General features: G+C 40.3%; 1 protein-coding gene across 2 annotated transcripts; it reads left to right on the forward strand.

Annotated features, from left to right (window-relative positions):
* Positions 1 to 2,070: 2,070 nt before the first annotated feature.
* Positions 2,071 to 11,392, forward strand: LOC141791507 (transgelin-like). 2 transcript variants are annotated; one of them, XM_074672041.1, is made up of 5 exons: positions 2,071 to 2,391; positions 8,578 to 8,764; positions 8,849 to 9,020; positions 10,133 to 10,235; positions 10,331 to 11,392. In XM_074672041.1, exons 2-5 carry the CDS (start codon positions 8,585 to 8,587, stop codon positions 10,476 to 10,478), a joined length of 603 nt encoding a protein of 200 aa, XP_074528142.1. In that variant the 5' UTR covers positions 2,071 to 2,391; positions 8,578 to 8,584; the 3' UTR covers positions 10,479 to 11,392. The 2 variants fall into 2 exon arrangements, with proteins under 2 accessions (XP_074528142.1, XP_074528141.1); XM_074672040.1 differs by having other exon boundaries at positions 2,074 to 2,391; positions 8,575 to 8,764.
* The last annotated feature ends 464 nt before the right edge of the window (positions 11,393 to 11,856 follow it).

The following is an 11,856-nucleotide window of genomic DNA, read 5'->3' on the forward strand; positions in this document are numbered from 1 at the left end:
AGCAACAGATACAAACAATTTAATACAAAGTATTAAAGTGTGTAAAAAAATAAAAATAAAATAAACAAAAACATGCCCTTTGGGTTTGTTGGTCAGCAGCACAACTGTGGCAAACTTTACATTTTTGTTCTCAGTTAAGTTTGACCATAAGCCTGCGCCACAGTTATTTATCACATTTTAGGCAACTTCCTTCCTGCTACAGCTGTCGCAATAACTTTATTTTCCATGACCACATTTTTTTCTAAAGAAATATTGGTGTCATACTTAAAAAGCTAACCTTCACTAAAACTGTGTTAACTAGTTAACAGTAGGGGGCTGTAGTGTTTTTACGCTGTAGACTTATTTGTCAGCCAAAGCCTTTTCACTATTAATTACTGGTACACTTGTTTTTACATGTTTTTTTTTTCTTTCACAATTATGTTTACAAACTTGCTCTTCACCATCTTATGCGTGTTTCCAGAGGATTATGCAGCAAGTAGATGAACAACAAAACAAACGATGAATCCCACCCCTTAACCAGGGGGTTATGTTGTTATGTTGTATGTTTTTGGGAGAGTTAGTCTGTTTGTTCGTCTGTGAACAACATAACTCCAAAAGTAACAAACTGATCTTGATTAAATTTTCAGGAAATGTTTAAAATGGGATAAGGAAGAACTGATTAAATTTTGGTGGTGATCGAGATCACCGTCTGGATCCAGGATTGTTGTTAATGATTTTTCTTCATTGTGAGATAGGGCCATTTTCACCATATGGGTAACTCCACAATAAATGGTCGGACTGATTTGCAAAACATTATAAGACAAGATCACGATGATTTCTTAAAGATATAAAAGTACGATCCAGATCCTGGCAATATTCTGGATACCAAGATCCGCAATATAAAATATGTTCCCCGTCATCATAATTTTCAACACTGTCAGGGAACAAATTATCGTACAAACCTGTAACAAACACCAAATTGTAGCAGACAGTCTGCTGAAAGGGAGTATAACATTAAAGTAGGACTTAAGTGTTGCATGACAAAATATCAATATGCCAGTGGAGGTCTACGCTCTCTGAGTCCTTTTCTAGTTTACTAAAGAAGATCCTTTTGGATCAATAAAGGAAACTAAAATTCTAGCCTCAGGGCCAACAGGGGGAGATGATGGTATGATGTGTGATCTAGTCTTCTTTTATATTTAGACTTATATGTTATTGATTTTGAACCAGTCATAGTCAAGTATTTGAAACTTTCTGTTGTCATATGATGAAAAAAATATATATGAGATCAAACTTGAATGGTGAGTGATGTTAGGGAAAGTAGAGTTCGCTCTCTGATCTTTCATGCAGGGACAGCTTGTGTGCTGTGAAGAGGAAATACTCCCCTGCAATGAAACCACTCACAGACAAAGATAATCATTAACCCTGCAGACGCCCTCTTTGAATATAAGACTAATCCGCGTCTGCTGAAGCTGAATGACACAAAATGCATCTGATGGAGCTGAACATGCCCTAACCTTTCTTACACCTACATATTCATGACTGCTGGGCCTCTCACACTGCCAGCTCCGTGCTTTGTTATCACCTCTGATGTCATCTTGATGTCTCAAAGCCCTGCCAGGTCCTGACTCGCCTGGAGACGGGGGCTGATGTGGGTGAAATGTCTCAGAGGGAGTGTCTCGTCAGCCTGGAGCCTGCCTGTATGTGCAACAGTAGCTTCTGAACACAGGGACAAGACTCACAATTCACATGTTAAACTTTTATAGGAGAGAAATACCAAGATGTGTCGTGACCTGTCGCTGTCAGCTTCCTCTGGACATAAAACTGCAAGGGGAGTGGGGGCTGACATTCCACAGCTGCCTCACTTCCTGTTTCAGTTTCAGACACGTTTGGTAACCGCAAACATCAGCAGATTGAATTAAAGCAATGAATAATCTCCTCCACATGTGCTCCTCTGCTCTCTAATTACCTCCTCAGACTGCACTGTTCTCCTGGGTTTATCACTCCTCCCTCCTTCCTCCTTCCTCCTTCCTAATCCTGCCTCATTCTTCAGCGGTGGAGGCAGAAATCTGGAGAATTCCTTTCAGTGACCACACCAAACTCTCCGGTCACATGTCCTCTTTTTCCTCACCATCCTTCTCCTAAATAAGGAATTACTACTTGAGTGGGGAAACAGAGAAAGAGCTAAAGGGGCGGGTCATAGTGTGAAATAGGAGGAGGTGAAGGCGTATCTCTTTTTCTTTTTCACTTGAATGTGGTGAAGTCATATTTCAGGCAAGGGTGTTTGCACTATTTATGCTGGCAGTCTTGTTCAGTGCTGTGCTGTGTTGTAAGGAAGAAGAAGAAAAAAAGGGGGGATACGAGACCTCAAGCCCAGACTCACCTCTATTCACCTGAGAGTAACACAACAAAGTAAGTAAGCTCTCCTCTCGCTCCGTTTTCTTTGGTCGTAAATCTCAGTTTTCTGATTTTAGACTGGCAGGGTTTCTTTGTAGTTCTCAGTTTGTGGCAGGAAACATGAAAAAACAAGTGTAATGTATCACTCTGTACGCCCCACCCTTGCTCCCACGCTCTGTCTTCCTCCTCGCTGCTCGTGTTTGATCATTACAGAATTTAACACTGAGTTAATGTTTAGTCTTTACCCGCGTGGATAAGTTCCCTTCTGAATGCCCTGGCTGTCTATGAATTCTCCTCTTACGAAATCCTGCCTCTTATCTACCTTTTTCTCTCTGCACACTGCAAAATGTGAGGCCTCACAAGGTTTGGCCTCTGACTAATCTGTCATCAGAGACTCAGAGCTGTCTACACTGCATCATAAAATGTCTTCTTCTGGTTTAATGTATGCTCTGGCTGCTGGTTTGATACGGCTGTTAAACTCAGCATGTGTTTGTCACGTATGATGTCACATTTATGGACTATGGTAAAGTTTTATGTGCAAGAGAGTTAACTTTCAGGTGGTGTTCAGGCTGTACTCAGTGATAAAGTGCTGATTTAGCAGCAGCTGGGAACGTGTATGAAGAAGACACAAGAAACAGGGTACGGAGTCAATATACACTTAGATCTCAGAGTGACCACTCAGTTTTGTGCTTAGCTGCATAAATCACAGATAATGCCATAAGTAGATATACTGTTAAACTGACTGATGGTAAGGTTCATGCAGCACTGGTGCAGCGCCAAAAAGTTGTGAAACGACTCACACCGGATGACTCCAACAAACTATGAGACAGAAGTTGAAGAATTTGGGTGGGGGTGTGAATGACGAACGTTGAACCAATAACTGGAGCTACAGTTAAGTAGTGAAATGAGACGGCACACAGGAGCAGCCCTGAGGGCTCACATGGGGGTGGGGGTAGGAGGTTGCTCAGGTGTTAAAGAAGAGCAAAGAAAGACGACCATTCTGACAAATAAAAAGGTTTTAGTTTAGTAAAGGGAGGTAAGTTTTGCTACAGTTTTTCAACCTTTTACAGTTTCTGTGTGGTGGTAAAGCAATGCCCAAAAACAAAGGATCACAATGAGATTTGTACTTCAGGTGAAATTATTTCTTGACTCTAGAGGGAAAGCAAATAATAACAAATAAATACCTGAACAGTGAGATCATTTCTTATAAACTACAAGCATGTGCATGACTGCATGGGAGTATCAAGCATACATAGTCAAGCAGAAAATAACGACGGTCACATGCAACTACATTACAGGAGCTACAAAGCTAATTTGTTAAATGGTGACAAGTTGAGAGCTGTAGCCCTGAAGTAAAACACAGCAGAGGTTCAATCATTAAATATCAAATGAATATTAAATAGTGTTGTCACACAATTAAACTTCAAGATTGCAAGTAGTTCTTGAAGTTTACTTCATAATCTACATAAATTGTGAAAAATAATACATTTTATTTGCATTTTTAAACAATTTTAAACCCATATAAACAACAAGGAACACCAATGTTTGCCTGCAATCAATTACCACCCATTTACCAACCACTGTAGTTCACTTATCTATTACAGTTTGATGCATGTGTGATGTTACCTGATGAATCAGTCTGACTGGCTGCACCTCCCTGCTTAGCTCACAGGTGGTAGCTAAATTCCTGTATTTTAGTATTGACTTAATTCACTTAATGCTGATAGCTCTGATGTAAACGCAGTACTGTATCAGTCATGTTATATCTGAGTTAGATCACAACTAAAAAAGGAGTCAGAACATTGATTCATTGATCAATTCATTGATAATTGATTCATAACTTTGGAAAATGATCAGCACAAAAATCAACCTAAAGTATGTCCTTTGTGCTATCAGTGAAATCACAACTTATTCTTGTACATCAAAGTTAAACTATCCTCAGTGACCCCAGCTGCTCACAGATGTTCATTTACGTCTTGTTTTTTTGTAGGAGGTTGTAGCTATGACTCTACGATTACAAGACGTTCTCAGAAAAGTTTGAGCCACGCCCGCTTGATTTCTCAAGTGTGTAGGTTTATGTAATCATTCAAAACACCTGCTCACACTCTGATTGAAAGGCTAGTGTGGTCTACTTTATAGTGAGGTGCACAGTTGATAGCCCCATGGCAGGCTTGATTAAATCGATTACAGCAGAGTGTCAGTGTTCTAATCTTGTGATATCTGTTCAGTGTTTTTCATGTGCAGATCAAAGGGGTCAGAGTGCAGGTTTGATTGTATCAGAAGAAGATGTCCTGGCTCTGACTTCATCCTCCCTCAGAGATAAGTCAAGATGTTTGCAGCTGTTGGCTGTTCTCTGGGCGTGCCAGGACACCACAGATGAATGATCCTAAGATTGAGAAAGAGACGTAAAGAGCTTGGATGTTTGGATGTTTAGATCCTTACTCACTCTTGTCACTGGTTTTGGAAATACTGAGCCAACAGGAAGTCATTTCTCCTCCACATTCCCATTAAACCACTGCAACCTCAGACAATGAACAGTGTGATCTACAACAGCGAGGGCTCCAGTTCCTGAGCCAGTAGACGCAAACACAATTTGTCAAACTATCAACACATATTGTGTAAGACTGCCAAGCCCCTGTTTTTGCAAAGCATGGAATAGGTGTGCCTTTGTGCCCGCGAGGATCAGACATACTTCATGTCTTATATAAAATACAGTTTGCATGGAAAAATAAAACAGGGATTCTTGCAGAGACCCAGATACCAAACAGAGTATCTACAGACTTTTTTAAAGTATGTCAAATATGCACGATTGCCTCGTGTTAGCATGGCCTAAGCATGCTACACATTGTGGGCATGGCATGAAAAGTCAGAGCAGATGAATTTTCCTTTCAGCTCTAAACATCTTCATATGTTATCTGCCTTCCTAGGCTTAAGACTGTCTTATGTAACTCTATTATTCAGACCTGTTGAAGCAATAACTGCTGCGTGGCAGCGAGCATGACAACTCAGACTTTCATGATTTAACAAGCTACTTGTGTTCTTTTTACATAAAGACTGTTCCCATGGTGAGCGGTAATGTGTTGTTTTGTTTAGAGCCCTCTACACACATAACTACCTTTGTCAGGAAGGGAGGAAGGAAGTGACAGTTCAATGTGCAAACAGGATGCAGGGAGCGGGGCAGTTCTGCTAGAGCCAACAGGAAGGTCAGACTGCATGAAGAAATTAAATACAGCGTTTTTAACTAATATATGAAACAACAGGAGGGTATTTCTATAAGAGTGAATATTTTTAGACTTCACGCAGTTAAAGATTTCTTTATGAAAAGTGACACCTACATTGTCCTGACAATGGAAACACAAAGAGTTATGATCTAAACCCTTAAAATGATTATTCAAATTAAAACACCTGATTACACTACATTCAGATGCATGTATATGACATTCCCTTCACTCCTCTCACCTCCTCCTGATCACATTCAATGCAACAGACTTAAAGGACCACAGTGGTTAACATTAAACAAACATTGAAGCCAATGGTCTTCTTCCTTTTCTGATGAAGAGTATGATGAGCAGTTTGGTTCCACTCTACATCTGTTGGATGTAGGTCTAGCAGCCTGTTAGCTGTTTGTCTTAGCTGAAAGACTCTGAGTTAGCATCAAAAACTAATTAAAACAGTTAGCTCAGTTCTACCTGAAGGTGTCTAGGTCTGTTAGCTGGCACAACCAACACACCAACTCTTTGTCTCTTCTGTGTTTGGCCAGTAAAAATGAAAGGAAAGGTCAAAATAACATATTCAGTACCAGGACGTTACTGCCGCTGGCTAAATAATTACTGTGCACTCTTTATTCATTTTTTCAAACTAACTTGTTTATTTTGAAAGCCTTTACAGGTGTATATCATCTAATAAAGTCATTTGATAGCACAACATACAGCCATGTCATTGTCATAAACACAGCTTGTATAGCCCCATTCCTCTCCCGCCCTCCCCTTCCCCATGGGTCTTGTATTTCAAATATAAAAGCAAGTATTTACAGTAAGTCTCAAGAAGTATGTAGGCAGCTCAAATTAACAAAAACAACTGCACACTCTTGGTTAAAGCTGTGTAGAATGTTTTGAATCAGGTTTGGTTTTGGTTTTAGAACATGAAATGAAAGAGGAACCACTCGTCCATTACTGTAAAGGTTGTTTTCATTTCTGTGTTTTTCTTTTAATGAAACATGGCTGACAGTTTCCCTACAGTGGCTCTGCTAAGAAAAGCAAAGCTAAACTAAGCTAACCTAAGCAAAGCCAAGCAACTGCTGTCTTAGCCTACTGACCTTTTGTTTAACGGACAGATACAGTTTTCTATTTTGTTCTCTTAAACTGAGAAATGTTCCTCCAACCACTGGATTCTGATGGGTTCCTGTATCAAAACCTTGTATTAAAACTTTGTGTGAATAATCAAACACCCTTTTTAAAGTGAAACTACATCTCAGCTCATTTCCAACATGAAACTCAGTGGCTATGTTAACATGCAGTCAGGTAACCCTTTCATATTTGGAATATTAGCAAGAACCTGGTTACACACGGCTATGTAAACAATAATAACCCTTTTTAAATAACGGAATATGCTCATATTCTTTTTTTAAAACCCAAAAATCACTCCTGGGTTATTCCTTTTCTTACCCAATTTGGTCATGTATACACCTATCGGGATGTTCCTACCGAAGGAACATTAATTTGTGTTCTGTGCATATCGCAAGGAATTTTGGTCTTTGGAGTACAGGAAGTCTGCCGTGCTGCTGCTGTTGCTCCTATTGTTACAATAAGAAGAAGAGGAAATGACGCACATTGCGTCATGATGTTGCGTTGCTGTCTTGATCGGGATACCATGTAAAAATGAATAACACTGCTAACATACTCCCATGCGTGTTAACCAATACATCCACCGGGGGGGCAGCAAAGAGTCAAAAGTTGATGACAACAACTAACTCAAAAACAAGCATGGTGACTGTGGAGGAGGTATTGCTGATGTACTGCTTGCATAAAGACAAAAACAGAGGCAGCGTTGTGTAAGGCTGTGGTCGCTGGGGTAGCTATATACACCTCGAAAGTTCCGCCATTTTTTCTTTGCGTTTCCTGAAAGCTTCGTACCGGGTAGTAACAGCAACAGTGCCCCCAAGGTTTCCAGTGGTACTGCTCCATTTCACCCTTATCAGTAATTTTTGTGGAAACCATAGACAGTATAAAACATGAACGTAGTCTCGCCGACGTCACACGTCTGTTTCTGACATGGAAAATGAAGCACATCGGCTATAGCGGCCATATTGGTAGTGACAAGGGCTAAGCCTACAGCCATAGGGTGCCTGTTGGTCACATGATCCTCAGCTGTGCCTCTTATCAGGGGAGCTCGCGATCTTAATATCCTCTGAACGGCCGAGTTAGAAAAAAATACACCCCACGTACAGTGGCTGGTAGTAAAATTAGCGACGTAGACAGGAGACGTTTTTTCAACCAGACCGTAAATACGTTAATTTCTGCTTCGAAAATGGCTTTTTTTGGCTTGGTGTGTATGTGACTTCCGGTACTTCTAGAGCCAGCTTCAAGCAAACACTCGAGAAACAGCAGATTTTAGCACTTCCGTATTGTTTCATATTCTTAGACAGGAGGTTGCCGCTTGAAGGAAACGTACAGAAACACAGACAAAATGAACACAGAGCACACACAAAGGCTCCATCTGAATCTGGATCCCTGTGTAACTTTGTAAACATAGCCACTGTAACAGCTTATACCTTCACTAGTGACTGTGTAAAAATAAAATACTCTGAGTGACTTCACTCTTAGGCAATGTGTTTTAAAGCTTAAGACTGACACTTTCCATGTTTGAAATGCTGACTCCACCTCACTTTTTGGCGAATCTAGAAACTTGCAGATCTGGGGCTGAAGCAGGACCAATGAATCTTTGTTTCTGGATTTCTGGTTTCCGTTCACACCTGTAAATCAAATCAGTCACACCCCTGCTTCTGCTTCATAAATCAGACCTCTCAGCATCAGAACAATCAGATCTGACAGTTATAAAAGAAACTTACCCTCATGCAGTTTAAAGAATAACTACATGAGCTTTAGGGATTAAACCAGTTTTGTATCATACTTGTAGTGACATGTTTAGTGCTGTCATATAAATATAAAGTTTTAATAGCACATTCCATCTCCCTCTCAGCAGGATCATCATGTCAAACAGAGGCCCTGCCTATGGTTTCAGCCGGGAAATGCAGAATAAGATTGATAAGAAATACGACCCAGAGCTGGAGGAAACGCTGGTGGAGTGGATCAAGGCTCAGTGTGGCTCCAGCATCGGTCAGCCTGAGCCCGGCAAGACTGGCTTCCAAAATTGGCTCAAGGATGGATGTGTGAGTTTTGACTTTAGGTGAATACAATACTGCTATCTGCTAAGTGTACCATATATTGAGAGCTGCTTCTTTGTGTGTGAGTAGGTGCTGTCTGAGCTTATCAACAGCCTGAATCCACACAACAAGCCAATCAAGAGCATTAAGAGCTCTGGCATGGCGTTTAAGCAGATGGAGCAGATATCCCTGTTCCTGGCAGCTGCAGAAACCTACGGGGTCACCAAAACCGACATTTTTCAGACTGTGGACCTGTATGAAGGTAAGACTGCCAAGACTTATTTGTATTTTTAGAAGTCTTTGTGAGCCATTACTGATTTGCTTCTAAATCTAGCAGTTTAGTTTAAACAGAATTTTAAGATTTTTTTCATCTTGAGGTAGAAAAACATTTGCATTGGATATGGCAAAAACCTGGTTAAACATTTGAATATGAAAGTATGAAAGAGCAACAGTCAAAGGCAGTTTTTTATTGGGGAAAGACAAATTTAGGGAAATTGTGTTTTGTGTGTATGCCGATGAGATCTTAAAAGAAAACAGTTCATTTTTACCATGGACTGTCTGGAAAGTATCAACACTAATCTCAGACAAATCAAAAGATTATTGTTCTTTTTTCTGGATCTCTACAGAAGCCCAGACGGTGTAGAAGTGTACATGTCAGATAGCTGACATAACTCATCTTTAGTTCAAAATGTTTTAAAGTTAAAAATAATAATTAAAAAAAACCCCTCAAATATCTGTAAGGACTAAAGACAAACTACCACTGCGGACTCACACTTTACAAAGCATTGGTTCAGGCAGGCGGCAAATGTCAAGATCAGCCCTCACTACATTAGGTGCTACGAACACCTGCCCCTGGCTGACAGCTCATCTGATTACATCTACAAACATCCAATAAGCAAACAGCAAAATGTGCGTTTTATTTACACCAATCAAGCTGTACTGTCTTCCTGCTTTCACTGCAATCCGTTTTGCAAACCACCAGCCAGCTCCTCCTTTTAATTTTACCATTGACATAAGTATTGTCTCTAATGTCTGCTCTGTTCTGTACCCCTGATGGTCTTTGCTGCTGCTCTCCCTGCTTTGGCTTTTCATGTAAGCACATGAAGAGAGGGGAGGTGTGCTCTTCCTTCCTCAGACTTAGGCATTTTGGATGGGCACATTGAAGAGCAGGGATCTCACAAAGCTATATGACAAAATAGAAGTTATTGCATCCAAATGTTTCATTTTCATTTGACGAGAGTAGTCATGACTAAAGCAGGTTTCTGTTTGCAGATTTGGAAAAATATCTAGGAGAAGAAATGTTTTTAGGTATTTCAGGGTGCACATCACATCACTGTCTTTCCTTGATTAAGTGAGCATGTTGCATGTTTTCAGGCAAAGATTTAGCTGCTGTCCAGAGGACCCTGGCCGCTCTGGGTAGCTTGGCCGTCACAAAACTTGATGGCACTTACAAAGGAGACCCCAACTGGTTCCATAAGTAAGTCTGATTGTTTATCCCTCTAAGGTTTCGCACCAAAGTAAGGATGCAAGGAAGGAAGTAAGGAAGACGAGTGTTTATCTGTGTTTTTTCAGGAAAGCTCAGGAGAACAAAAGAGAATTCTCAGAGGAGCAGCTGAACGAAGGCAAAAGTGTCATCGGTCTGCAAATGGGCACAAACAAGGGAGCATCTCAAGCTGGAATGAGGGGTTACGGACAACCTCGACAGATCTTTGACCCTTGAACAGCAGAGCTTAAACCCTCGTCTCCCTCTGTGATGAGACTCTTACCGCAAGGAAAAATGCTACCTGATTGTTTCGAGACAAAACTGGACCAAAACAGGGACCAACACATGAGCACATACACAGCACACATAGAAATAAATACTGTGCCATTTACACAACAGGCAGAGCAGTTTTACAGACAGTAGGAAATTGTAAATACTACTTTTCTTAAAAAAATAAAAACATTCCAAATATTTTGCATCTTTGCTTTCCATGACTGCAATCTTGTAAGAACTCTAGATTGATTTCTTGTTTGTCGCTCATCCAGAGATTTCACTTCAGGATAAGAATTAACTTGCAGGGACTTGAAACTTGCTTCAAAGACAAAAAAAACAAAAACATCAGATTCTGGCCCGACTGAAAGTTCAGTCATTAACTGTTCAAAACTCTGCTTGTTGGTGAGTCAATGATCCTTTTATGCCTTCAGTCTGAGAGTTTTTGTTCATCTGGAAATGTTTTTCTTACAACAAAGCCCGTATCTTCTGACAGCCTCAGGATGTCCTTAAACGCACCATCTCCTTCTGTTTGCAGCTGCAGTGTGAGAAAACAACACTTTAATGAGGCAGTTCTCTCAAAGTTTCAGCTATTTTTTTTTGTTCTGATTTGTGATAAATAGTAAAAGTGGCAGCCAGTAAAGTCAAGCACAAACTTTGATGTGAATAAATCGCAGCAATTGAGTACACTGGTTTAGTTATTTCTTTCTTTCTTTTTTAAATCAAACTAGCCTGGTTGAAAAAAAAAGAAAAAAGAGGAATACATACAGACATGTGGGTTTGATTTGCTCTAACATATTTTGCAGCTCCTAGAATAGTAACCTCTAATCTGATGTTGGACCTTTTTTCTTTTAGACTTAATGCTTCATTTATGATGATGATAACTGTTAAATAAAATTTGATTTTCCTGTGAAAAAGCCTCTTGTGTGATAAATAGATGAACTGAAAGAAAGCAGTCTTTGTCCTCGTCCAATGATAATGTTATCGATTGTTCTCAGAGTGACATTCATCGCCAGGTGGGCCCTGGTTATCACTGAAAGGCATTTAGTTATGTACATAGAAACCTAGAAAAACATTCCAGAGTTTGTTCAGGTAACTATTGACCTTGTTTGCACTAAGCCTCCAAACAAAGATAAGCCCATGTGTTATATTCTGTACAGTAGGAGGGGAGAGCTGGTGAGAGAAGGTGATGATGAGTGGGGAAAAAGCCTGGATCTGGATTTTTCCTGGCTTGCTTTGGCCTGTTTGGAAGGAAAGAGAGGAGGGGGGAATCGGAGGAGGACTAACACCGTCTCCTGCCAAGGTTTTGTTTGTTCTGTTTTTGCGGGAGTACTGACTAATCTGT

The sequence above is a fragment of the Halichoeres trimaculatus genome, unplaced genomic scaffold (assembly GCF_033239565.1).
Source record: "Halichoeres trimaculatus isolate MK-OKI-2021-1 unplaced genomic scaffold, fHalTri1.1 fHalTri1_scaffold_6, whole genome shotgun sequence".
NCBI lineage: Eukaryota > Metazoa > Chordata > Actinopteri > Labriformes > Labridae > Halichoeres > Halichoeres trimaculatus.